The sequence below is a fragment of the Falco punctatus genome (genome assembly GCF_963210335.1).
Source record: "Falco punctatus genome assembly, chromosome: 5".
NCBI classification, from domain to species: domain Eukaryota; kingdom Metazoa; phylum Chordata; class Aves; order Falconiformes; family Falconidae; genus Falco; species Falco punctatus.
Window position 1 is genome coordinate 19,752,043 of NC_137584.1, and position 26,850 is coordinate 19,778,892.

Below are 26,850 nucleotides of genomic sequence, written 5' to 3' on the forward strand. Positions count from 1 at the left end.
GGCTCTTTTCAGTGGTGCCCAGTGACAAGACAAAGGGCAACGGACACAAACTGCAACACTAGAAGTTCCTTCTGAATATGAGGAAGAACTTCTTTCCCTTGAGGGTGACTGAGCACTGGGAGAGGCTTCCCAGAGAGGTTGTAGAGTCTCCTTCTCTGGAGACATTCAAAACCCATTCTGTGATTCTGTAGTAAAAATGTAAATCATGTTAACATATATAATTGTTTGCCTACATAGCGGTTTGCAACATCAGAACCAGCAAAGAAAGAAAAAAAGCTCACAAGCTGGGTCAGTGTATTTGTACCTTCAAATCTAGTCCCTGGTGCTCCCAGACACTGAATTTTTGCCTTCAGTTTCTTTCACACAGCAGAGATTTAGATATTGTCTGCTCCAATACTGCCTTCGTTGGTAAGAACAGGCTTTTTGCAGCAGCAAGGTCCTCCTCCTCCTGTTGGACAGAAGACGACTGTGTAGATGGCAAGAAATCTGAATGAATGTTAGGGTCTCTTCTAGCATCGGGGGGAAGCAGTTGTTCTGTGCAGGGAGCACTGTTTGCTACTGAAGTAGCTGGAATTTCTCTCTTACTCTGTTGTTTTCGTTTTTTAGGCTTTTAAAATAAGAATGAGCAATATGCCTACAATTAAGAAGTTCCTGCAGCCTGGCAGCCCAAGGAAACCCCCACCAGATGAATCTTATGTTGAAACTGTGTTGAAGATTTTTAAGAAATGAATGCCTTCTACCTTCATTGAGACTCAAAATGCTGAAAAAAAACCCCCAAACTCAGAAGCTCAAACCAAAGGAAGTAGTAAGCTCAGTAAATTGTTACTGTTGCAGTTAAAATCAATGGTTAAAAAAAAAAAAAAAAGCCCCAAAATGGAAATAAAGCATTCTGATTACCCTGGCAATGTGACAGTAGATTTGTCTTTATTGATATCAAATGCTTAGTAAAACATGAAAACAAAGGAGTGTGGGAGCAAAGAATTATTTGTATAGTAGAGAATTTATTCATTTGGAAAAAAAACAATGCAGTGTTAGTATTGTCAGAATGTAGCTTGTTGAAGAAGATACTTTCTGGATGAAAATAGGTTCAGTATAAGAGCTATGGAAGAGAAGAAAGAGAAGAAGACTCACTGAATCACTTCTTTAAAGAAGTAGACTTGTTTCAAGAGCAATTTTGGTAAGTACTTACATTATTTTTATATTTTGTGTATTGTGTGAGTGAAACTTCTAATTTAGTCATGGTTTCATCCGTTGTTACCAAAGCCAAATCTCTTTTGTTTCTTACACTTCCTAGGTCTTGCCTAGGAACCAGCTCTTATAATGTTCCATTATTTTCTTCCTCTGATTCTTCCAAGCACCTTAGTTTGTTGTTCCCAGTGCACTGGATTCTGCACCTTTTCACGTGATAAACCTTTTCAAAGGATGGGGAGGGCAGAGCCACATCCTCAAACAGATGAGCACTCGGGTTCAATGTTTGTTCATGCTTCTTTCTGTGCATTCATCTGCCAATCTGGGGACCCTCAGCTGCCTCCTAGCCCCAGTTCTGGACACCAATGGCCAGCTACATCTTCTTCCTAGTAAAACAAGAAGCACCAGGCTCCATTGCCTGGCTCTGAGGAAATTAGATTATAATACCCACTATTAAATAATTCATGCTATTAAACTCTCTTATTACCCAATGTTGTGTGACCACATCCAAGCAGCTTGTTGCAGCTGGGCCCTGGATTGGACTGGGCGAGAGCAGCAGGTGCAGACCAATAAGCCCTGAGCGAGCCAACATCAATTCAGTAACATAGATGGCATCTTCCAGTGCCCGTGACCTGGCACTGCCTCGTGTTTGATGTGATCTTTGGAGAGGTCCAGAGCGCAAAAGCTGAGCCTGAGCTGCCACTTTGCACAGAGTGAAATGATGGCAGCCTAGGGGTGCTACTGCTTTGGCGGCACAGTGGGGCACCACCTGCCCTTCTGGCCATGTGCTGGGACCAGTGACACCAAGGTGGCCACAGCTCCTCGCAGCAAGGCCTGTCTGCAGCGGTGAAGGTGATTCACAGAGTGGCAATGGGGAAGGGAGGAGTGGGGTCACAGAGCAGCAGAGGTTTCATGGCTAGAACAGCTCAGGTGCATTAAAGGTGTAATAAAGTCGCCCAAATTTCTCTTCCCAGTCTCTCCTTGTGCAGGAAAGTTCACTAATCATTTAGTGTGCTGTGCTCATTATCTCTATCCTGAAAAACTATTTAAGGTTTCTTGGAAAGTGACTTTGGTGCAATGTGAGCAAGGAAGAATGTGCCACACAAAAGGCTCCCAGGTCTGATGTCAGAGTCGGCTGAGGCTGAAGGGAGCAATGGATCTGCCCTGCTTTCACCCTGGATCTCTGCTCCAAATACGGAGCCACTGGGCTCAGCAATGGCAGCCGTTGTGGATGGCATCGGCACCTGGATCCACAGGACTGTCAGTCCTGTTTGGTGGGGACTACCTAACCCTCTGGGAGTCACAGGAGGTCTTGGAAAGATCTCTAGACATGGCTCCTTACATAGCCAGTTTGCCAGCACATGAGATCTGTGCTGGCCTGCCTCACCCTCGCCAGGTGCCCTGCGCCATCATTCCCCAGGCCACCCAAGTGCTCAGCTTGGAGATACCAGCCTCCCCGTGCCACCCACGCTGTTGGCGCTTTGTCTCTTCCTGGTTCTGTAGTAAGTGAAAGCAGCAGGTCTCAAGCAGTTGCTGGAAGAAGTTGCTTTTGCTGTAAAATCCCGAAGGTGGAGAAGTACCCGAACTTATTTGTTAATGGCTGGCAATGCCATAGGTGAACCACGTGTGTAGCTGCTGGGCAGCAGTGCAACCTGCCTCCTTGTGTCACCAGGCACCTCTGCGCTGTCCCAAGAAGAAAGCCACTGCATATCTGCCTGTGCAGGAACACCACCTTCCTAGTAGCTGCCACCACAGTAACGTACATCTCCGTGCCATCTGTGCGGCTGCTACCCCTCCATGCTGAGCAACAAGGTGGGCTTTGAATGTGGAACAGGAATTCCTGTGAGCTGGTTGGTACATCACTTGCTTACATACCTGTAAAAGGTCAAAATGTAGCCAATGTTGCCATCTTTAAATTAAGGCCTATGGGTGAATTGGATTTCTTAAGATCTCTCTGCAAAGTTTTCCTTGCAAAACTGATTATTTTTCTTCATAAATTGTTTCAAACCTTGTGTATGATCTTACTAACATTTCACATGCAGGTTACAAATATATTATCTGTTGAGAAGGAAGCATTGTGGAAGAAACACGTAATCTGTTTTGCAGACTCAGGTAAAGCAGAGGTGGTTTATTTCTATAGCTGTGGGACAGAATACAGAGCAACAGAGGTTCAGCTTCTGTTGATTTAAAAAAGAAAATATTAGGGCTTTTATACATTTACAGTAGGCAATAACTGCCTTGTGAAGGGGCCTGATGTGGCAGAGCAACATCTGCATAGAAGTAAACTTGTTCCAGCAGATGTCAGTAATCAAATCTGATGCTTAATACTGCCATTACAAAACTGTAGAAAAAAGGAAATTAGAAAAAAAATATAGGAAAAGGAACCTGGTAGGGAGAAAGCAGAACAATCTTCCTTTTCAGATTGCTTGCTCTCCAGTATTCCCCCACACCTCTCCTGTGCAGCAGACTACAAAAGAACAATTAATTATTTCTGTTGGGATGCAACTAGATGAAATGGGGTTTACAACTGAATATACTCTGCATTTTGTCAGAGGCAACCTACTCTTTTACGACTATGTCCAATACAATTGTGTAGCTTTTTGACTATGACCTGCAAACACTGAAACTCATCTTTATTCACCTAACGGCAAGTGTGTGCTTATGCACTTAACTCAGAGAGTGAGTGCTAGCAAGCTGTGGACTCAAGTGCACCTTTGTGCTTTAAGCATAAACAGAATGGAAGCAGAAAATATATTTATGGTGGTTATCCACATATGTGTGTAAGCTAAGGCCCTCCTGTAAAATTTTATTACTTTTGTAACCAGGATGTAAAGAAAAAAAAAAAGGTGCATCCCTTACTGTTGTCAAGCTTTTAGGCAAGCTAAACTAGAGAGTAAGTGTAAGGGTGCAGGAAAAATGCTAATGTACCCTATTTGCAGCTTAACCCTGTAAGAGTTATAAAAAACTGTTAAAAACAACTGCATTTCCCACTGGTATAGGACACACATTGGCTTAAACTGTAGGGGCAGAGAACACAAGCAGTTTAACAAGCCATATGGCATGTTCCAGGCTCCACGGAGCAAGAAGGCTGAAGGTCACTGTTGGGAGAAGGCAGATAAATACAGACTCCTAGTACTTGGTGTGCAAGTCTTCCTTTCCATGCCCACTTTGGGTTTCAAAACAAGTTGTATTTCCCATCGGTTTTCCACTTTAAATTGACAACAGCTGCTGGAGGAACAGCTTGCAGAGTGAAGTGTCTGGGATCTCTCACTCTAGAATAGTGAGGACCTGCAGGTCAGATGTTGAAATGGTCAATGCACCTTCACATCAGGCCATAAGTGGTCTCAGAGTGGAGTTGTACTGGTTTGTGTCACGTTACCGCTTGAGCGCGCTTGGAGCGATACTTGCAGAGGAAGTTAATCCCTTAACCCTGGTTTCAGAGAGGAGTCTGAAATCATTACTAGCAGCGATCTAAGAAACCCTTGAATTTCTGTAAATATTAGGATCCTTTCTGTGCTGGCTGATGGAAAGCTGAGAAAAGAAGAGGAAAGACACTAAAGAGAAAGTTTTCAGGTGTGAAATGCTCTGAAAGTCCTGATGCTGCCTGCGGGTCAATGGCATGCTACTTTCTGTTCTTACATACCGACCGTCTCCATGGGAAGAGAATCACATCCAGAAAGGAGAAAGGTCCAGAGGCTGGAAGCGTGGAGGGGAAAATAGGGAATAATCACAGGTAAGTGAGACAGTTCGGAATTTGCCAAGAAGACACAAACTAAGCAGTGGGGAGAGAGAGAGAGAGAGAGAGAGAGAGAGAGAGGGAGCCAGCTAGAGGGAACTAGAAGAAAATCTAAAAGCTTAATGTGCTCTCACGTGGTAAGAGAGCTCTAAAAGCAACGGTGAGCAGGTAACGCCCCATTCACAACCTTCGCTTTGCCTCACATTGGGATGGCAGGAGCTGCTGATGTTAGCCAGTGTTGATCACTAATTTTCACTGAATATCACAGCGCTGGTTTGGTTTTGCTTAGGCAAGGTCTCACATTTGTTATTCAAACCATCTTGTAAGGAACTGCCGGCAAAAAAACATAATGGTAACAAAAAGTACAAGCTCAGGAGGAGCACTGAGAATACCTGCCGGCTTCTAGGTAACCCACTTGCTCTTCAAAATGTCTGGGAAAAACATCTAATGGCCTTCACATACCTGAAACCAAGTCTTAAGTCAGCATGAGGATCACTGGAGAAAAAGATATTTTCTTTCATTTAATTTCTCCCTTCCCTCTGCAAAGCTATGTTTTGTAAACATATTCCTGGGTTTATAAGACTGTTACATTGCACACTTACCCTGCAAGGTTTGGAGGGTGTAATGCAGTGTGAGGAAATGTTTCATGGGACATAATGTGTGAGCTGCACTTTTCAACTGTGCTGAACACAGGCAGTGCCAGCTTGGAAAAACAACAACAAATGGGACCTTTGTTTGGAATTGCATGAATCACCAGAGCTGCACTTTATTTCTGCAGCAAGGCAGGACTGGATATATCCCAACAGGTCTCATTAGCCACAGATGAGGCTCCCTTCTCTTCTGTCCCTATTCCTCCTGCTGATACAGTAAGGCATAGCAGTTTGTGCATGCACCTGCCTCCCTTGCAAATACATTTTAAATATCGGCTCATCATTTTGAACACAGCTCCAATTCAAATTAACATAATTCTGATATGTTTTATATAGAGAGGAAAGTTAACAAAGGCTGATGACACAAACCATTTTCTAATGCTTTGTCAACAGTATCACGTTTGAAACAAACCAACAAACATTTTATACCTTATTGTTTTAAAGGAAGAGGCTAAATGGAAAGAAGCAGGTGGCCAACAGAAGCCACTGAGGTGAATATTCACTTCTAAGTTATTAAGGTATCTTTAACATTTCCCCTAGTTTTAACTCCTGGATGGTCAAGCTGAACCTAAATGTTCTTAGGAGATCAGATGCTTTCAGGCATGCAAGATATAAATAATACTTCCATAGCATTTTCAAAAATACTTCACAAGCTCAGTAAAGTGACATTTCCAAAAGTCCTGTTAGGTTAGGAGACATATGCACCAAGGTACATCTGGTAGCGTTTCACAAATCAGACTCACTCTTAGGTAGCTTGGCTGGATTAATCATTTGTGGTAGTAATTGTGTTGACAAGGACTTGCCATAAATCTTGATGGGTATCTCTGATAGGGTAAGAAATGTCAGTGTTGCAATAAATCACCCTCTGAAGACTTTTACTCCTCTCCCCTACCCCTAAGGGAAGGCTGAAGAGACTGGCTTCATCTAAACTTTTAACTGTCTCAGTTGAGACGGCATCCTTTCAAGTAGTTTGGATATCAGCTGTAGCTCGACTGCATGATGAGGGATTCCTCCTGAATTTAGACCTATTTAAAGGAGACTAGACAACTAGACTAGATGTAGATGTCTACAGAGTTTCCAGGAGATGAGTTTTCCCAAGTTGTCTACACTGATTAACTTTCATGCGTGAAATCATGTTTTGTTACCTTGCAGTCGTCTGATACAGTGGATGTCAAGTCCTTAGTTTATCATGGCCAGGTCTACAAATGATTAATCCAGCCAAGCTACCTAAGAGTGAGTCTGATTTGTGAAACGCTACCAGATGTACCTTGGTGCATATGTTTCCACAGGGACAACTTATCGCCTACATTATCCTAGACTCTGGGTCATACATCACCTCTGTCCAACAATTCCAGAAACACTGTTTCCAGCAGTGTAGTTTGATCTTTAACTCTTAAAAAACTCTGTGCTAACAGCAGAAATCAGCACTCCCAGAAGCCTAGAGGGGAAAGCAGTAACTTCTCCAGGAAGCAAGCAAATCAAACATTTGTATGCAGAGTTCTGTTTCATTAGAAAGTATGAACAAATTATTTTGGGTTGGATGTTAACAGAAAACAAAATGTGGGCAGCTTGTGCTTCTACAGCAGTACCAACAGTCTGCTGCTGCTGCGCTTAGCACAGACGTCGGGGTTCTCTGCGACACCTCTGCAGGGCTGACATGTGGCACGTGCTGCAGAGCTGGGCTCTCTGGAGCAGCAGCTGGAGGCCAGCAGATGCCCTGGAACATGCATAGCAGCATGGATACCTCTGCATAGGTAACTGAGCCCCGCTGCAAGCTTTCACTAGACAGAACCTCCCGAAATGTAAGAGGGGGACAGAGGGAAATAAGAAAGAAAAGAGCCTGAACCAGAAGGTGGAGGCTATGGGATGTGCTATCCGTGAGAAGTCCCCTTCTGTGAAGCCTAGCTCTCCCCATGTGCTGTATAGGGTACAGAGTGTTCCATTTGGGGACTAGATACTTCCTAAAAGACAAGACATTGCAGTGATGACTGTTTTGATGTCTTGTCCTTCTCTGGTTCTAGCTTTAAATAAATGATCAAGCTTATTTTATTGTCAAACAGGGAACACATTGGTCTAACAGGTACCAGTGGTGGAGCCAAATGGGATGAGGATCATTTTCAGCTACATAGCAGCAAAGTCAGTCTACAGGAAGAACCTGAAGGAGAGAGCCCCCATGTACTGTAACAATTAATTGTTTTGTTTGATAGACATAAGTTCATACAATCTCCCTGTATAATACCAGAAGAGTATGCCAGCTCACAGTTACATAGCTCAGGGTGATTCAGCAGATTTTAATATAGGACGTTAACCTTGCCAGTAGATAATGTCTGCAACAGTATTAACCAGCTAGATTAGACAGGCAGGGTAGTGCATGGGAGTTCATGCTGTATTGGCTCTGTGAAGTCAACAGAGTTATCAGAAGAAAGCAGTCAGGAGTACAGAGAGCAGTTTGCTTTCTGATGCCAGTCTTCATTCATTGTCTCCTACAGTTGTCCTTGGCATGCATTTTCACTAGGTCAAATTTAGGGAAAAAGTTTTGGCAGAAACAGAAAAAAAGCTTCTATGTTCATGAATGAAATTCAGCAGAAAAAATGTCCTAAAGTATTATCCCCCATCATTAAGGAAAGGAAGGAAACCTATGAAGGACTCAAGCTGAATTAGTTGGTGTGACTTATGTAAAGTTTCAGTCCTTTAAAAAAAAGTAAAGTAAAAACCCATAAAATATTACAATAAAATTTTGATTGCCATCACAGTATGTTTTTAAATCATGGGAGCTTTTCAGCTGTTCAGATTATTTTTAACTGGTAGGTTGCCAAACAATGAAAATAGGAAGCATACAATTTTCTGCTGTCAGAGATGTCCCAATGATCATGACCTCTTGTGAACCTTACATTTGTACATAGTAATCATTAGTCAGGAATTTATTTTCTGTAGGTGAGAAGGGACTAAACAGACCTAACTGATTTTATTTGTTTAAGAAATAGGAGTTTCCCATCAGCAGAGGGCTGTTTGCACTCCTCTTTGTAGGAGGGACTACAGACCTATATAATCTCAAGGCACAGCTACTGTGAGCTCAGAGTGATTTACACTGTGCAGAAGGTAAGCTTTTTGCATTTTGGACATGCATAGGGAATTAGTTACTTGAAACTAAGTGAACAGGTTTTGTGGATTAAATACTTGTATGTACTTTCTTTACTAACATGGTTATGTGCGTCAAATGTTGAATTATTAATCAACGGCTTTCTAGGTGTACAAATTTAAGAAAAAGCAATGTAGATCTCAGAAATGTGGAGTGCTTCCTCTCACTCCCTTATTCCTACTGTAGAGAAGATGACATGTTATTTACAAAGGCAATATAGTGGGTTTTTAGTAATTTTATTTTTGCTGCTCTTAATGCTTCAGCTTTATTGTTGACACGGTGTTAATAACTGTGAAGCTAGTAGAAACTAGGTACTGTCTACATGTTTGCCGCTGATGTCAGTGCATTGGTTCTTAATAGGGTGGTTGTCAGTCTGGCTAGAAAATATTGTTGCTTTAAATTCTGGCAGAGTTGGAACTGGACCAAGCAGGTATTGCACTTTGGCTCTGCCTGTGATAAAGGCAAATCCAATGTTACCAGAGATTAATTAAGTTCCACATCTTCAGGTGCTTCCCTAAAGATAAGAGAGAAGTGTCGTAAATGAGATTGAACGTTTACAAAGGGAAAAAAGATCTTTCCTGTCACTTTATTATGGAGAAGCTGCTGAAGAAAGCACAGCAATTGCTGAGTTTATATTGTACATATGATTAAATAGTAAACTGTATCCTGAGATAATGTCAAAGTAAACAGAACAGTGTGTCTCCCACAACCTTCTTTTGGGTCAGAGCAGAACACTTTGGGATGCAAATGAGTTTTGGTTTGCTTGTTCTCCAACATGGGCCAATTGGTCTCAGTACAGAGTTCTGTTTAACTAACCTGCACATATAAAAGACATTTTAAGGCAAAATGACACAATGTACTCTCTCAATATAGTTTAACTGTTACCTTCTCTATGAATCTGATGAGAGTCTTGGACCATAAATCATTGGTTTCAAGCAAGACAACTTTGAACAATACTTGAGAACCAGTTAGAGCCTCAAAATCAGTATTCTGAATCTTAATTTTGCAAAACTTGCTTCTTTATTCCAGAGAGCAGGCACGTGGAAATATGTCTGGGAAGCCCAAGCTGCACTACTTCAATGGACGAGGCCGAATGGAATCAATACGGTGGCTACTAGCAGCAGCCGGGGTTGAGGTTTGCCTCTGTTTTTTATACTAAAAGCATGTGACAAATACATATTTTTACTGTTCCTTATAAAAAATGTGACAGGCTAGCAGCTGCAAGCTCTGCATTTAGTGCATTGCTGACCAAGCCAACAATGACCACTAGCTTACCCTAAGCAGCGGGGCAAGTTCCTGTTTCACTTCCCAGTATCATGTGCCAAGCCTACTGGTAGCACCACAAACTCCTCTCCCCCCACCCCCACCCCCCCCACACCCCGTAGCTAGTGAAAGACAAAAAATTAAACTACAGCAGCAGAAACTGGCTTCATATTTTCTGATCACGGGGTTGAGCACTTTCAATTCTGAAGACCTTCAGTTAAATTCCAATGTCCAAAATAGCAAAAAATTATGCCTACTACAGTGTAGCTTACTCCTGAAGGTACTGTATGCTACTGGCCAGCCCTGACAACAGAAGTGGCATGGTCATTGTTTGCTCAGCAGACAGGGTTTTGTGCCTTTCAGTCACCTCAGCTTACCTATGCAAAAACATGAATCACATGTGAGAGGGAGGAGGAGAGGATTCAACAGAGGCAAAATACATTTTTAAAGATGTCACTTCCAAATCTGATTTATTTTTTTAAAAATAAAGTTCTCCAAAACACAGCTTTTTGTGCTCTCATTGTCTCATGCAAAGCTAAAACATGCGGTGACAACATAACTTTTCTTCTGTATTTCCTGCAGTTTGAAGAATGTTTTCTGGAAACAAAGGATGATCTGACAAAGTTACAGAAGGGTAAATTTCCTTCACTTTTTAATAATTAGTTGATAATAATAATGATAATGATAATCATAATTAGAAGAAGAATTGTTTGTCTTAGAATACCTAAGAAGTCTTATGTCTCTTAAAAAGAAAATCTAGACTGGATTGTACATGAGGTATCATCCACCCAGTTGCTTCAGTCTTCATTGAATCACAGAAGGGTTGAGGTCAAAAGGGACCTCTTGAGATCATCTGCTCCACCCCCCTTCTTCAAGCAAGGCCACCTAGAGCCAGTTGCCCAGGACAGTGTCCAGCTGGGTTTTGAATATCTCCAAGGTTGGAGATTCCACAGCCTCTCTGGGCAATCCATGCCAGTGTTCAGTAATTCTCTCAGTAAAAAGCCTTTCCTTAAGTTCACATGATTTACTGTCCTCTGTTTCAGTCTGTGCCCATTGCCTCCTGCCCTATGACAATACAGGTTTTTGTCATCAGATCATCTTGAAATTCAGTAGCATTTTAGCCTACAAAGTTGTTGCTTTATAATCCATATGAAATCAGAGTTTCAGATTTCTGAGTTTAAAGTGTACCTCTGATGCCTTCCTGTTTCCCAAGGCAACTATTCACCTTTCTATGTTTAGCTTCCATCTTTGTGAACATGATATTCACATTTCCTACAAATCTAATTACGCATGTGCTCTTCTAGTTCACTTGGCTTTTCAAAGAACTCTGAGCTAGGGTTGGCATTTGCAGTCCTGCTCTCCTTTAGGAACAATAACTTGATCCTCCTGCCACCTTTCAAAAAGCATTTTGAGATGCGAGCGTAAACGAAAATGCGCCTTTAATAGCAGATAAGTTTCTCTGCGTGATTGCCTTACAGTGGATACAAAGGCAGACGTAGCTGATCAGTTATCTGAGTTGAGAAATATGATTCCATAAAGCAAAGACTCTGACTTGTTTCTCCGATCAGTTCCTGGAGGTATTTTGACTTCTTCCTTGTTGGAATAGAACTCCTGCAGATCAGTAAGGGATTTACATGGCTACAGTCTCAGACCAAGTGGTATTTGGCTCTTGCAGGAAACTCATGAAACCCACCCATTATCTCCTGCTTCATGCCTGTAAAGATGTATGCCATTGTATAAAGTCAATATAGTAGTCACAAAGTTATTATATGCATGTATGTTCACATTATAAGTTGGCAAGCCCTTAAATAGTCTAGATTTCTGTAATACTTGCCAAAGCATGACAGAAACGGGCTGGGTCAGATCCTTCAGTCCTTCTCATCTGTATTAACCTCCATGAGAATCATCTGAGTTAGGGCCATGCAGCGCAGGACTTGTCTTTTTCAATGTATGACTGCTGAAAGTCCTGCATTTGGGTGCTTCCTCAGATCTGAAGAAAATTCAAGAAGCTAAGTGCTATAATATTATTAACAAGTCATTAAGAAATGGTTCTTGTTTTCATGGTACTTTGCTGTGAGAGTGAGGAAGACTGCCACCGAAAGGGTTGTCAACCATTGGAACAGGCTGCCCAGGGAATTGGTTGAGTCACCACCCCTGGAAGCACGTAGACATAGTGCTCAGGGACATGGTTTAGCGGTGGACTTGGCTGTGTTTGCAGTTGGACTCGATGATCTTAACGGTCTTTTCCAACCTAAATGATTCAATGATTCTAAATAAAAAATAATATGTGTGGCTACTTTGCCAAACACCCACTAATGGTTCTCATTCAGAGACTGAATGTCTCTTTGTCTTGTCCCCTTTTCCCTAGACGGATCCCTGCTGTTTCAGCAAGTGCCAATGGTGGAGATCGATGGAATGAAGATGGCACAGAGCAGAGCCATTGGCAACTACATAGCAGCGAAGTACAACCTCTATGGGAAGGACCTGAAGGAGAGAGCCCTGTACTGTAACAGTACCATCTTTGTTAGACTGCAGTTCACACTACCTCTCTGTGTAACACAAGAATGCTCCAGCTCACAGATTCAGCCTGATACGGCAGCTTTTCATGCAGCACGTGTGGACCATGGCTGTGGGTTATATCTATAACAGGAATAACCAACTAGATTAGATAGGCATCATGGTGCAAGGGAGTTCATGAAGATCAAAGGTCAATACAGTTATCAGAAGAAAGTAGTCAGGAGCACAGAGGGCAGACTGTCTTACTGATGCTGCTTTTCATTTTCTCCTGCAGTTGTCAGCAGCAGGCATTTTCACCACATCAAAGATGGAAAGAAAATATTTCTCTCATTTAACCAAGAATTAGAATTAATAACTGGTTATTAAAGGACAGGGCTCTTAGGGCACATGTTTTGACCTGAAATATTTTTAAATTCTTCAAGTTAATTAGTGCTAGTAAATATGTCAAGATACTTGTTAGGAATTGTATAGATCCACTGTTTAATTTACCACACCTGACCAGATTTTTAACACAAGTTTGGATGGTACACATGCCAATTTTGTACTCAGGTTCAGAAAAACTTAATACAAAGAAGTATCATCCCTCCTTAGTGAAAAATGGAAGGGGTACAGTCTTTTAGTTTTTGGCTAGGCACTTGGCACTTGTCTTTCACCCTGCTCCCCCCTGAAGCTGCTGCACTCTGGGGGGCACTGCTCCAAGCTATGCATGCTGGATAGAAGAGGCAGAGAGTTCCCAACATCTCAGTGGGGTTGTGCAGGTAGCTAACATGCTATTCAGACCTACTGTGTTTGACTTTTCCAACTGTATCTGTTCTTTTCAGAATTGATATGTATGTGGAAGCAATAATAGATCTGAACGAGTTGCTCATGACCCATCCTTTCCAACCGGCAGATAAAAAGGAGCAACATTTTGCTACTATTGTGGACAAGGCCACAAACAGATACTTCCCGGTCTATGAGAAGGTATGTAGCAAAGATGCAGTAACTTAATTAATATTGTTTTCCTGAAACTCCATCCTGGCTCTACACAAAAACATTTTATTGAGCAAAATGGAGAAGAAAAATTACGACTTCGATACAAATGTTATGGTTTTGGTGTTGCTAGGATGAGGATGGAGACAGGACATTACAGAGGGGACAGAAGACACTACAAATCTGGGAGAGATGCAGTGCTGCAAAAACCCAGGACACACCGAGCTCCCCAAATGTCCATGTTCTAGCCTATATGTTGTTTCAGACAAAAGACACTATAGCATCAGCTTTTATATAAAGTTTCCTCACAAATGCACAACCCCCTCTACCATCCATGCTATGTAAAAGCATTTCAGCTCCTTCTGGAACAAGAGAGGATGGATTAGCTGGGTGTCAAGACTATGACGGACAGGTTATACCTGGAGAGCTCTCAATGCACATTCCCAAAGTTGAAGAGGAGAGCCGGTGAGAAGTAAAGGAGAACGAGTCCAAGATACTCTTAATATGCCCTGGGCTGAAGAGTCTTAAGCCTCTTGTAAATTTTGTATAGGCATTTGCAGTGGTGGCTGTATCCCATAAAGTTCAGCCTTCAACACAACAGCACTGATTACATGAGCTAGAGAAGTGAAGGCAAGAGGGGTACAACTGAGCTGCCAGAAAGAAATGCAGAAGAGAAAGGACTGATGAATTATGCCTAGGATGACAGTGTGGTCAGATAATTTGTTTGTACTACAGATACTCTTACTGCATTTCCTTCTTTCAAGGATAACTCCATGCAGCGTATGACCTTGCTTTGAAGATATCATATTAAGTCACACAGAGAAAAAAAAATCACATCTGCTTCTGGTTCTGTTTTTAGGTTTTGAAAGACCATGGACAAGACTTTCTTGTTGGCAACCGGTTTAGCAGGGCAGATGTGCAATTACTTGAAACCATTTTAATGGCAGAAGAGTGCAAGCCTGATATACTTGCCAAATTTCCTCTCTTGCAGGTAATAGAATGGACGGTTTTAATGGACAATGAGTCAAAGCAGGACCCCTGATTTACACTGGCTGAGAAATACAGGAGAGTGGGAGGGTGAGGAAAGAAGTGAAAAACAAAATCAAACTCAAATGTCCTAAATAGTTTTAGCTGGCCTTGAATACTAATGTTATTGCTGCCTTCTGTCACTATAGCCACAAAAGCATAATAGGATGGAGTATAAAGATTCTTCTGCAGGATTAACCCATAACATTACTTAAAGAGCATAGATAACATCTAAATGCCTGACAGTTACCATGGCTCTTAACAGCACAGTGCTGTTTTGTTTTTGTTTTGTAGAGTTTTAAAGCAAGAATAAGCAATATCCCCACAATAAAGAAATTCCTCCAGCCTGGCAGCCAGAGGAAACCACCGCTACAAGAAAAAGACGTACCAAAACTGATGAAAATTTTCCACTGAGCAGCAACCTAAACCCACAGAAACTCTTTCATTGTCTTTGTGTTTGCTGATAGTGACGAAGTGAAATTAATGAAAATAGTAAAAAGGTTTTTGATCTCTCTCTCCTTAGCTACAGGACTGGTTTTAGCCTATTGCAAACATCTCCAAGGTGAGCATACCAGCAAATGAAATAGTTCACTGAAGTAGGGGGTACACTGGACAACATAGTATGTCTTAAATTACTTAAGAGAACATCTAAAATAAAGCCTTACTATTGACACTCAAAACCAGTTTGTTCAATGACTTCTTGCTGCTACATACCTAAGGGCTCTCTGGTTCTGTCTTTCCAGCATTCCCAAGAGTTGCTGGAAAATGAAGAGAGCTGAGCCCAAACGGCAGTCAATATATCTGTTCTGGGAAACGCCAGGAAAAGCCTGCAGGTTGTGGTTTGATGGGGGTGATGGGTTTGGATTCAGCTTTCCTCCAAAATTAACTTGGGAGTATGCTGGGATCAGAGATCCTGCTGCACCTCTGTTTTGTTGTTAAACTGCGGTACCATAGCTGCGCCAGTATTTCCTTTAACAAAAGGTCTACTGTAGCAGTAAGAGCACTTTACAGGCTCAGCTGAGAAATGAATGTTTGTCACCAACGGTAAAGTTGAAAATTAATTGTTTGAGGAAGGAGTCATCACATTGGAGTCATGCACTAGCGGACCTTGAAATGTTGGACCTCATGTTGACTTACATTATATCAAACTTAAGTTAAATATAAGTTGTACCTAAGTTGAACAGTATAATCACTCAGGTCAAGCTCTACTACTGATAGCCTAGCAAGGCAGTTGAACACGTAAATGTGTATGTTAATTAAACACCAAATCAACCAAGTACGTAAATGCAACAGCCAGTGCCCTAAAACCAACCAATGCTCTAGTGCTGGAAGTTTTAAGCTGGGCAGAGTCAGGGCACTAAAACTCTTGCTAACACAGATAGTTCCGTTGTAAGAGCTGTCATGCAGCTGGAACCAGTTTTTAGCATCAAGAAAGGAAAAAACCACAATGTTTTTCCGCAGCAGAGTGTGTATTTGGAGCTGTTACAAGAGCCGCTTCCCTCCCACCCCACCGGGGCACTCCCGCAGCCCCTGCAGCTGACGAGCGCTGTCAGAAACTCGGGCTGCAAACCCTGGCCGCGGCTGCCGACCCCCCGCCACGGGAGCCCCCCGGGGCGGCTGCCGACCCCCGCCTTCAGCCACGCAGGGCCAGAGCCCCCGCACACCGCCGGCCCGGCACCTCGCCCGGGGGCCGCGGGCGCTGCCTCTCGCCCCCTCACGCCGCCGCCGGGCCTGAGGCGGGGCGGGGCAGCCCGTCAGCCCGCCCCGGCCGCCGAGGGGAGGAGCGGCCCCGTCGCGGCGGGCCGGGAGGCGGGGGCAGTCGGCGCGGAGCTGGCCGGGTCGGGGCACCTGTTGGCGGTGCGGCGGGTACTGGCGGCGGCGGGCCGGGGGGCTGCGGCGGCGGCGGCCCCGCGGGCGTGCGGGGTGGGGTAGGGCGAGGGGCGGCCCGGCGCGGGGCGTGGGTTTGGCCGCGGAGCGCGGCGTGTGGCCGCGGGGCGCAGGGGCTGGCAGCGGCTCCCGGGCAGAGCTCCGGCCCGCCGGCCGCGGGGCTCTGTGCCACCCCTTGCCGCCCTCTCTGCCGCCCGGCGCCGGTCGCTCGGCGCGCTCCCCGCCGCGGCTAGGTGCGGGGAGGGCGGCGCAGGGCAGCCGGCCCCGGGAAGGAGCCCCCTGCGGGGCTAGGGGCGGCCAGCCGCGGCCGCTGCCGGGAGGGCGGTGGGCCAGGTGCGTGACAGCCGGTGTTGGCTCCAGGGATGGCCCGAGCGCCCGGCCGCTGCCGGGGGTGTTCGGCCGGCGTTACCCAGCCCGCTGCCTTGCCGGGGCACCCGTCCGCGCCGGGTGGGAGCGCAGGGAGGGAGCGTGTGTCTGGCTCTGCGTGCGGTCAGCAGGGAGCCCGAGGAGGGATTGCTGTTTGGAGTTAAAGTTTTAAAATCTCTTGGCGTAATTTGCCTTTCACCTTGTTCAAACGCCCCTCCTGGCTCGGGTGGTGGAAGAACGGTTTATGCATCGGGACTTGGCCGGGGTCCCAGCGGCAGCCACGCCACGGGCTGGCCAGCAGTGACGGCCTTAAGGTGGCCTGGGGCTGGGCCGGGCCGTGCAGCGCAGGCCCGTGTGTAAGGGCGTTCTGCTCGGGCCGCCCGGTGTGGGCTGTGCTGGAGGAACAGCGCGGGGCGGAGAGCTGCCTTGGGGTCCGCATTCAGTTGAGAAGAAGGATTAAGATCTTGCATCAGGATACGAGCTTGCTGTTAAATTCACTTGCTTGTTTCTCACTGTGAGGACAGTGCTGAGTTCTGAGGAAGGTCTGATGCCCTAGAACATCAAGGAAGTTAGTGATTTATTTTCAGGTCTGTTACTGCTGTTCAAGAAAGATAATTTACCAATTTTGCTACTCTTTAATGGCTCACTGCTTTACCAAGGGCTATTCATCGCAGAGCAGCAGCAGAGTTACCCAAGTACTTTGCAACCCTATATAAGCATTCAGCTGAAACCCCCAAGTCAGTCCTTAAGCGCAGTTCCAGGAAAATGTGAGCTTTTTCTTACTTGCGCAAAAATCCTCAACCCTTGGCCAATCCCTGTAAGGAACTGTGATGAACAAGTACAGGTTGTGTTGGTACCTGGAATTTTTTCCACGGACGCTTGCTCTGCTCCTCAGCTTTCCCAGCTGTTTGGAGTGGGGCACTGAGCTGATGCTAGCAAGCAGGGCTCTGGCTGGGCTGGTTTTTATCAGCTCTGCCTCTCATTTGGGGAGAGGTCAGGGAGGTTTGTTCTTTCTGCTCAACGCTACCCTGTCCTTGTAGTGTGTTTCCCAGCTTTGATCCTACGTGCTGGAGGTGTGCTTGTCCGTCCTGTGAGCACGGCCCAAGCACAGTTCTTTGGTGGAACTATCGTCTACTTGCTGAGTGCCAGGGAATTAAGTATTTTTGAAGTACGGAAGGTTGAGAGCTCTTTCACTTGGTATGAAGCAGCTCACGCTTATGGGAACTAGGTCGTGGAGCACAGGTCATGGCCTTCTGTGTGTAGGGCCTGGTAAGGTAGATAAGGCATTTCTCTAAATGCCTTGTTTATGCGCCCTTTTGCTATTCAGGTATTAGGAATCTAGCTCAGCATCCAGCAGCTCTGGACTAGATGCCAACTCTAAACTGTCAAGATATAATAAACTCTTTATTATCAAGCATATATTTATGTATAATGCGAACTTTGTTGCAAGAGACTGAGGTGTCTGGGGATATAGGCATTGTCAGGGCTAGGTGGAATCTGAGCAGCGGTTTTGAAGACCTGTATTAGACTGGGGCACCAGGTTTCTTCTGTGAGTCCAGCCCGTAGTACAGCAGTGGCTGCCTATTGAAAATACCACCCAACACAAAGGACTTCAGTGGAGAAGGCTGGGGATATAGTCTCCTCTCTCACTGTTGTACTTTCTGTTTGTGCCTCTTCATTGATGCCGTTGGGATTATGGCCAAAGTTTCCGCTTTGTGACTTAATTACATACTGTGAAGTCTGTGCGAGAATAAATAAGCCTGCCTGTAAACAGATAAAACCTTAGCTTAATGGTGAGGCACTCTTGTTAGTCTGTGACTCTGTCGTCTTATTAAACCTGCTTCGTTCTTCTGGGATCCATTAGTGATGAGGACAGTGTTAGCTTTGTTTTCAGCACCAAGCAAGCTCACATCAGCTGCTGAGTTCATACATGCTGAGTTCAAGTGCATGTGACTACACTTGTTAGTGAAATTGGAAAGGATTAAATGTTTCATCCCAGTGCCATGATTCGGTGGGCTGACTTCAGTCCCCTGCTGCTGGGGACATTGACCAGGCAGTATCTGCCCAACAGAGGTCATGGGCTCGTTTGTTTGGGTTTGATTTTAAAGTTGAATTTTCAGGGCAAATAGGATATAAAGCCCTGTTACAGTTTAACTGTTGGTTGTAAAATTGGAGTGGGTTTTAAGTCGGTCTGCATTCTCTACAATGGATGTATTGTGATTTGGTTAATGGTCAAAACAGAACTAGCTAAATATGGAAGTCAGCAGGCCTGGTGAAATACATGCTGGAATATATATTGCTGTTATAAGCTTGTGTTTGTAAAGTTACAGGACCATGGGGCTCTGAAATGTCATAATGAGACAGGTGAAAATAGTGCTGCTGTCTCTGGGTTGATGTTCTTATGAAGCAATTAATTCGACATAAATGTTTTCAAGTCTGGTATGACACGGATGCTGTCACAAAACCCAATGCCAACTAAAGAGGTTGCATCACTACAGGGTTAAAAATGTATTTCTTCAGGAATACCATACAGTTCTGCTTTGGATGTAAAACTCTTGTGAGCTCTTAAAGCTATGTTAATATTTTAAAAGATATGTATAGGATTTAGTAGATGCTTTTTACATTCTGTCATGATTCGTTTTTGAATTGCTGCATATGCGCTGGTAGTGTGTACTTCTTGGTTATTTCCACTGATCCACAGGAAACTTGGTTGCATCAAACCCAAGTATCTAGGCTTTGACTGCACTTCTGCTTTCACATTCATCTAACTGTAGTAATTTGGATTGGAACATTTTAAATGCTAAGTTAAATGATGCTTCCTATAAGATTATAATCTTGAATTTATCAGGAAACAAGAACTCTGAAATCATGGCAGGGAAACCCAAGCTGCACTACACCAATGGAAGGGGGAAGATGGAGTCAATCCGATGGCTGTTAGCAGCAGCCGGGGTTGAGGTTTGTACTTTTTTATAAAGTGATCAGATTAATCTGTGATAAGAATAGGTATTCTTTGGAAAGGTTTCCCAGTTATGTCTATGCTTAGAGATACGCATAACATTGCATATTATGATGCAGAATGCTTAGCTCCAGTGATACGCTCTCCTATATTGTGTTTAACGTGTGCCTTGGGCAATGGCTGCACAGTAGAAGGATTTTAACATGCAAAGAGAATTGAACATTTTTTAAACATACTTTAAGCTGAGATCAAAAATTGTTGCTACAGACCAAACCTGTGTATCTCTGACTTTTTCTGAACACTCATTACTTCCCTGTGCCTCATGATTGTTCTTTACTGCAAGACCATGGTACCACATGAAACACTTGAGAACGTTATCTCCAAACAAGGTGCTTTTCATTCTTTGGGTCAGGATCTCAGTGGGATAAATCAACAGAGCTGCTCTGAAGGCAGTAGGGGAGCTATCTAGATTCACAGGTGAAAACCATCCTGTCTTTAATCTTAATTTCTACATTCATTTTTTGTTTGATTATAGTGCTTTGAAACTATTTTCTCAAACTATTTAGACTTCATTGGAAATAAAAGGCTTTTTTAATAGTGCTTACTTGTGAATGTTGCTGACAGAGAAGCTGCAGAGCACGAGTGCTGAGGAAACAAAGATCTTGCTGTCATTTGAATGTCCTTCTCATTAAAAAATAAAAATGCCAGAGGGGGAAAGAGGGAGATAAATGCTGTCTGATAGAGGCATAAGATATTTAAAATTTCTCAATATTTCATGTGGCATCAGCTGCTTTTAAGTGAATGATTTGGTGTCTTAATCGTTCATGCAGGCAAATAGACTGGTCTTTATAATGAGGGAAACTTACTATGGGGCTGGGGACACTGTAGTCCTGGGTTATTTGCTGTAGCAGAGATGAATAGGAGTAGGGGGTCAACACAATCATGAGAAGTATGGGGGATAGTGTGGAGACGTAGAGTCCAACTTCCATACTTCTTTCCACTTCTCAGTTGCCTTTGGAGTGAAACAGTGTTGTTTTCTATTGTTGCCTTTCAGTTTGAGGAAGAATTCATAGAAACAAAGGAAGACCTAGAAAAATTACGCAATGGTGAGTTTGTAAACTGTACCCTAAACATAAATTCACACCAGTATAACAGAAGGACAACAGGTGATATTTTTGTAAGACCTCCAATACAATGTGACCTGTAAAGAAAAGATTTGAAACTCCCGCTTGCTTGTGGATGCTTTCATTGGAAATGTCTTGGTGTGTTACCAGGTCTCTTTCTCATATTCAGTGTGGTATTGCAGCAGTCTGAGTAGTTTGCTCCTCTTTCTTCCCAAGATGGATCCCTGCTATTCCAGCAAGTGCCCATGGTGGAGATCGATGGGATGAAGATGGTGCAGACCAGAGCCATCCTCAGCTACATAGCAGCGAAGTACAACCTCTATGGAAAAGACCTGAAGGAGAGAGCCTGGTACGGTAACAGTGCATACTATCCTTACTAATACTCTTCCATGATTTTTAATATTTATGAGAAGAATATTACTGTGAAATAGCTGCCTGTAAGGGTGCATATACATCTGCCAGTGCTTTGACTCCTCAGATTCAGGGATTAGGTGAATGGTCCTTGTGATTGATGAATGACTGTTAATTGTCAACATAGTGAGAATGTTGTAGCAGAGACCATAAGTGCATTAAGTTCCTGGGCAACTGCAGGACCTTAAAACAATAATAAAGGCTAAGTATGCCCTTTTCCCCCTCTCTCTTTAAATGGGAAAGCAGTAGGGGAAAAACTACAGCTACCTGCAAAAAATATGAAGTGTCTTTAAGTGTTCTAATTTCCTTTTTTCAAAATGAAAAGAATCTTTCACAGCTGATTTAAAAAAAGACATCCAGTGGCTTAATGCTACTGAAAGTTAAACCACTATTTTCCTAATATCACTTTAGTGTGTAAGCTGTGGATACTTTCTGTGCTCATAATTAAAGGGCTAATGCAAAAGCAAAATCCTTATTTACTCTTTTCTTTAAAAAAAGTCACCCAAAAGTTCAGTTAAGTCCTTAACTGACTGCCACTTACTGTAAAGGGTTTATTCTGTGATAATGGAGGGAAAACTACAGAGATTGTGGGGATTATTATGGACTGGCATGTCTGAACAGACAGTTGGTAGCTCTGGGATCCTTTCATGATTAGACCTCAAAAATATTTTTTTTCCCTCTAGCATGGTTTGCATATGGGATCTTTCCTCCCATGGCATAGATGAATAGATTATCAATGGAAAACAGTGTGAACTCTGCTTCAGATACATTAGTTGCAGACTGTTTTTTATACCTTGCCTTGTTGCAGACACTGTAAGCCTGTTTATAAAGATAGGTACTTTGAAAAAAATCAAAGTGGAAGAACAAGTTGGAAACAAACTAGTGTCTTACGTTACATTCACTTATAAGCATTTAACTCAGTGATCACTTCAGCATTGTATTTCAGGAAAATAACCAAAATGGAATGTTCAAACGGTAAATGTAAAATAGAAGTATTTGTTTCAGGATTGATATGTATGTGGAGGGAACAACAGACCTGATGGGAATGATCATGTATCTCCCTTTTCAACCAGCTGACACAAAAGAAAAGAATCTTGCCTTAATCATTGAACGAGCTTCAAGCAGGTACTTCCCTGTTTATGAAAAGGTAAGTGGTAAATCACCAGTAGTCCACAAAGACAGTAAAGTGGGGCAACTCTGGAACTTTATGATGGAGCCAGTATGCAGCAGTGTGAAGAGGGCCACAAAGTAGTTTCTGGGTGGTTTCAGTTCTGAGTATCTTTGATTCTTTTTAAGACTCCTCAAAGAGCAGATCCTACTTTTTAAACCTAGCTTAGTGACTGATAGCTTCTAGCATTTTGCATAAATGCACCATTTAAATGCGTGTGCCAGCCTTCAGAACTTGTTGCCTGAGAATGTAATATACTCTTGTCCTGGTTTTGGCTGGGATTATTTTCGTTTTAGTAGCTGGTGCAGTGCTGTGTTTGGGGGTTGGTGTGAGAACAGTGTTGACAGCACACGAATGGTTTTGGTTGTTGCTTGGGAATGTTTATGCTAAGTCAGGGGCTTTTCAGTTTCTCAGGCCCTGCCAGAGAGAAGGCTGGAGGGGCACGGGGAATGGGGGGAGGGCACAGCCAGGACAGCTGACCCAAACTAGCCAGAGGGGTATGCCATGCCATAGAAAGTCATGCTGAGTATATAAACTGGGGGGAGTTGGCTGGGAGCTGCCGATCACTGCTTGGGGACTGGCTGGGCATTGGTTAGTGAGTGATGAACAACTGTATTGTGCATCCCTTGGGATTTTTTCCCTCTTCCCATTGGATTTAATTCCTCTCCCTTTTTCTCTCCTTTTCATTACAATTGCTGCTGATGTTGTTTATTATTTTTATTTTATTTCAGTTACTAAATTATTCTTACCTCAACTCTTTGAGTTTTACTTTTTTCCTGATTCTCCTCCCCATCCTGCTGGCGGGGGCAGGGAGTGAGTGAGCAAGCGGCTGCATGGTACTTACTTGCTGGCTGGGGTTAAACCACAACAACTCTTGCGGTTCAAAGTTAAATATAATTGTGCTTTATAATTAAGGACCTGATTCTGCGGTCTTTCTAAATCCCATTGCTTACATATTTTATACTTAGACTATTACTGTCTTTTTCTGAATTGCTATTTGGACATCCTTAGGTGTGCACAAAGAGGCTCTGCAAACAGGATGTATTTAGCTTAAAAGCATAAACCGTTTATTTACTGGCTAGCGTGCCTCAAAGAGTTAGCCTATAATGAGCTACGAGGTAAGGCATTGCCACCCCTGTAGAGCACATGAAGAGTCTTTCTTAGCTAGGCAGGAGTTGGTCTGGAGGGGACCAGCTGTTCTTTTCTTCTCCCTGGAACATAGGCTGGATGTTACCGAGTTGCCATTTTCTACCAGCTTGCTGTTTGTTCTGTTGTTTTGTTTTGGTTTTCCCTTTACGATATTTTATATTTTTTTTGGTGTTAACATTTTCCTGTTCAAATTGAGCCAGCTGTGATCCTTATCTCACTAGTGTACTTCTGTTTGTAACTTTATCTTTTGTACTTTGTATGCTTGTACTATACAGACTTCCTCACAGTGCTTTTTCAGAGCATGGCAGTTGTCTCAGAAGTCTCTGCCAAGGGTACAGAGCCGTGTTGTTTGAGAGCTGAGCCAGGTTTCTAGCTTGAATCCTTAGTTCACAGGCAGCTGAAGTCCATTCAGAAAGTACAGGACTTGATGCAATTTCATGTGCCTCTATTAGTCTTAAACTGCAGAAGCGAAACCCACAGAGGCTGCCCTGTGAAAAAAAATGTGCACATGAACAACATAAGCCAACACTCCTGTAATATGAGTTCATACGGATCCACTGCCACAGCAATGGAAGGCTGTGCTGAGAGACATTGATTGCACACATTAATCTTCCAGAGATTTGAAGATTATATTATATGAATATAACATAAATATTTATAAATAACCAAAAAAGCAAATTTATGTACATACATACTCTCTGAACCTGTGCCTAGGTGGCAGAAATTCCTGTTACGTTTTAGTGTGTATACTCACTGCAGGGAAGTCTTGAAGGTAACCCTTGTTTACTTACAGTGAAAACACAACTAAACTTTTCCGTGATTTTTAGCCTAATTAATTTTGTTAGAATGATGAACAATTTTCCTCCTGTACCAGCTGTTTAAGTTGACCATTGATTCGGTTTAGCAGGGTTTGTAGTCCATGTGTTACGCCAGCCTGACAGAAAATAGCACTAGCTGTGTGAGTGTTCACTTTAAACACTCAGCAGCCAGGCAGAGCGGCAAAAGGGACTGTAGGGCACTGCAGGCTGTCTGGTTCTGATGCTCAGTTTGGGAGTTCCCATATGGCTTTGACAGACAAGCTGGGCTGGATGTTGTTAGAGCAGTATAAGAAATAACTACATGTAGTTATCATCTTTGTCTGTGTCAGAGTTTACTGCCTCTGTTACAGTGAAATTGGCAGGTGGACTGGAGAAGGAATCAGCTTCCAAAGTCATAGACTGTTGTCATACTTCTAGCGCACATTTGGTCGTTGTGTCTGTGCCTAAGCTACTCTAATGCTGCACTAAAACATTTCCTTCTCTTGCTCCTGCTCTAAGTGTCACAGTCTTCAAGAAAAAGGTAGGCTGGAGCGCTGGTAACTGCTCTGAAGCTGTGTTGCAACATTCAGCACAACTTGTTTGTTACAGCTCTTGGTAGCCTTGGAAGACTGTGATTCTTGCATCAGCAGTTTGCCATGAAAGAATCCTTCCATACAGGATGAAGGATGGAAAGGCTGTGTTCCTTCATTCCTGACCTATTTCAGCTATAATCAGCAATCTCAAATTTTGCTGAAACATCTGGGAATTCACTTGACTTTTTTTACAAAAATCAAAGCATGCTACAGGTAAACTGTCCTTGCTACCTCTTCCAATTACTATATCCTCTCTATCCTGTTTCTTTTGTATGATTTAAGTATTTCTTATGATAGTGGACTTGCTACAGTTACCTGGTGCAGTAGGTTAGAGTGAGTGATAGGTCTGTGCACACTGAAACATGAGTTCTGGTTTGATTTTTTTGTTGTGAGAACATCTATCACTTCCCGACTTTATAGGTTCTTGCATGGATTTGCTGTGCTGTGTGTTTTTGTAGAAATCTGTCTGTAATTAAATATCTAGATCAAATTGTTACATCCTATATGACTTCTGTTATTTGTTTGTATTTTGTAGGCCTTAAAAGACCATGGGCATGATTATCTTGTTGGCAACAAATTAAGCTGGGCAGACATACATCTGCTGGAAGCCATTTTAATGGCAGAAGAATGCAAGCCTGATATACTGTCTGCGTTCCCTCTGCTACAGGTTGGTAATCATCTGATCTCAACATAGAATATAACATACAAATTTCACTGCCCAGTTTTAAAAGCTAGCTGATGGTTAAATCTTTTGAACCATCGTACTGTTACTGACAGTTCTCTGGTCCACTTCTGTGGGCTACAACCACCTGAAAACAGGTGCACTGCCTTGCTCCCAGAGCTGCTGGGGGCTCACCTTTCTCCAGCTCTGCTTTTCCCAGCTGTTGTCAGCTGGCAGGAATTCACTTACTAACGCTACCAGTTTGGTCCTGTAAACTGCTGCTTCTATGTCTTCAAACACAGAGTGAGCATCAGGAGGGGAAGCCTGCAGCCTGCTGTGTCTGCAGTTCTTGTTATTCTCTTTTTGCTAGCAAAATTATATTTTGAAGAAATCATACACAAAACTTGTTGAATTTCTTATGTCTTGTCTTCCATTGTGCTTTGCACTGAAGTATTGCTGCTTTTGCCGCTTTTTTTGTCCAAATGTATCTTTTTTTGCTTTTTTTTCCTTTTTTCTTCCACTTTTTCTAGATGAACCTTAACTCTTCAATATTAATCTCTCCCATACCCATCTGGGAAACCAAGCTAAACTTCATAGCACCAGCATTGCCAATCAGAATATTCACACCTGAATTTTCCAATTCAGTAGTATGTTGGGGTTTTGTGGTTTGTTTTTTTTTTTAAATGGAAAATGCTGAGGGCTGAGCTGGCTATAAGGAGCTGCTACCTTTCTCAGTTTAATAAATAGGAATGACAAGTAAATATCCAGGTCACCTGATTTTTAAGTTATAAAGGATGGAATTACAATTTCCTTACTGTCATTGGTTTTACTGCTGCCCCTTACAGGCTTTTAAGGGAAGAACAAGCAACATTCCAACAATCAAAAAATTCTTGCAGCCTGGCAGCCAGAGGAAGCCACCAGCAGATGAGAAGTTTATTGCCAATGTGAGGAAGATATTCAATATCTAATCATTTGGCTGCCGAAGATCATACAACTGTAGTTAGTATATTGCCAGAGCTGTGCCTTGTAAGTGTAAACTGCATACATGTATTCTGTAGCTTGCATTATAATTGTTGAAACATAATACACTTTTAAATTAGCGTAAAAGGCTGATTTGGACCTGTTGAGTCCAGAAAGTGATATTTCATGGAGCAGTTACATGAAATAAAATATGCTGATACTTTGTGTTTAATTACAGTACATGCCTGGTAGGGTAAAATGTTTCAGCTATAGCTTGCAGAGTACTG

The 26,850-nt window shown here is 43.1% G+C and overlaps 3 protein-coding genes across 6 annotated transcripts in view; all 3 read left to right on the top strand.

Moving 5' to 3' along the window:
- LOC308063993 (glutathione S-transferase 3-like) overlaps positions 1 to 4,789 on the top strand; it is a 28,495-nt gene extending 23,706 nt beyond the window's left edge. For all 3 annotated transcript variants that reach the window (XM_080387766.1, XM_080387765.1, XM_080387764.1), the window contains exon 7: positions 607 to 4,789. In XM_080387766.1, the coding sequence (XP_080243892.1) occupies positions 607 to 729 (123 nt within the window). In that variant the 3' untranslated portion in view covers positions 730 to 4,789. The remainder of the gene's footprint in view (positions 1 to 606) is intronic.
- A 3,720-nt stretch (positions 4,790 to 8,509) lies between these two features.
- LOC308063994 (glutathione S-transferase-like) lies at positions 8,510 to 15,171 on the top strand. The gene is made up of 7 exons (XM_080387767.1): positions 8,510 to 8,673; positions 9,743 to 9,848; positions 10,559 to 10,610; positions 12,345 to 12,477; positions 13,315 to 13,456; positions 14,325 to 14,456; positions 14,786 to 15,171. The coding sequence occupies exons 2-7, from the start codon at positions 9,762 to 9,764 to the stop codon at positions 14,903 to 14,905; spliced, it is 666 nt and encodes a 221-aa protein (XP_080243893.1). The 5' UTR covers positions 8,510 to 8,673; positions 9,743 to 9,761; the 3' UTR covers positions 14,906 to 15,171.
- A 1,064-nt stretch (positions 15,172 to 16,235) lies between these two features.
- LOC308063992 (glutathione S-transferase) lies at positions 16,236 to 26,800 on the top strand. Of its 2 annotated transcripts, none has more exons than XM_080387762.1 (7): positions 16,236 to 16,357; positions 19,593 to 19,699; positions 20,755 to 20,806; positions 21,041 to 21,173; positions 22,241 to 22,382; positions 25,478 to 25,609; positions 26,449 to 26,800. In XM_080387762.1, exons 2-7 carry the CDS (start codon positions 19,613 to 19,615, stop codon positions 26,569 to 26,571), a joined length of 669 nt encoding a protein of 222 aa, XP_080243888.1. In that variant the 5' UTR covers positions 16,236 to 16,357; positions 19,593 to 19,612; the 3' UTR covers positions 26,572 to 26,800. The 2 variants fall into 2 exon arrangements, with proteins under 2 accessions (XP_080243888.1, XP_080243889.1); XM_080387763.1 differs by having other exon boundaries at positions 16,236 to 16,348.
- Positions 26,801 to 26,850: the final 50 nt, after the last annotated feature.

Coding starts and splice junctions, on each gene's coding strand:
- LOC308063992 (XM_080387762.1), top strand. CDS start 19,613: ATGGCAGGGAAACCCAAGCTGCACTACACCAATGGAAGGGGGAAGATG. Junction 20,807..21,040: donor CCTAGAAAAATTACGCAATG/GTGAGTTTGTAA, acceptor TTTCTTCCCAAG/ATGGATCCCTGCTATTCCAG. Junction 21,174..22,240: donor GACCTGAAGGAGAGAGCCTG/GTACGGTAACAG, acceptor TATTTGTTTCAG/GATTGATATGTATGTGGAGG.
- LOC308063994 (XM_080387767.1), top strand. CDS start 9,762: ATGTCTGGGAAGCCCAAGCTGCACTACTTCAATGGACGAGGCCGAATG. Junction 12,478..13,314: donor GACCTGAAGGAGAGAGCCCT/GTACTGTAACAG, acceptor TGTTCTTTTCAG/AATTGATATGTATGTGGAAG. Junction 13,457..14,324: donor ACTTCCCGGTCTATGAGAAG/GTATGTAGCAAA, acceptor TTCTGTTTTTAG/GTTTTGAAAGACCATGGACA.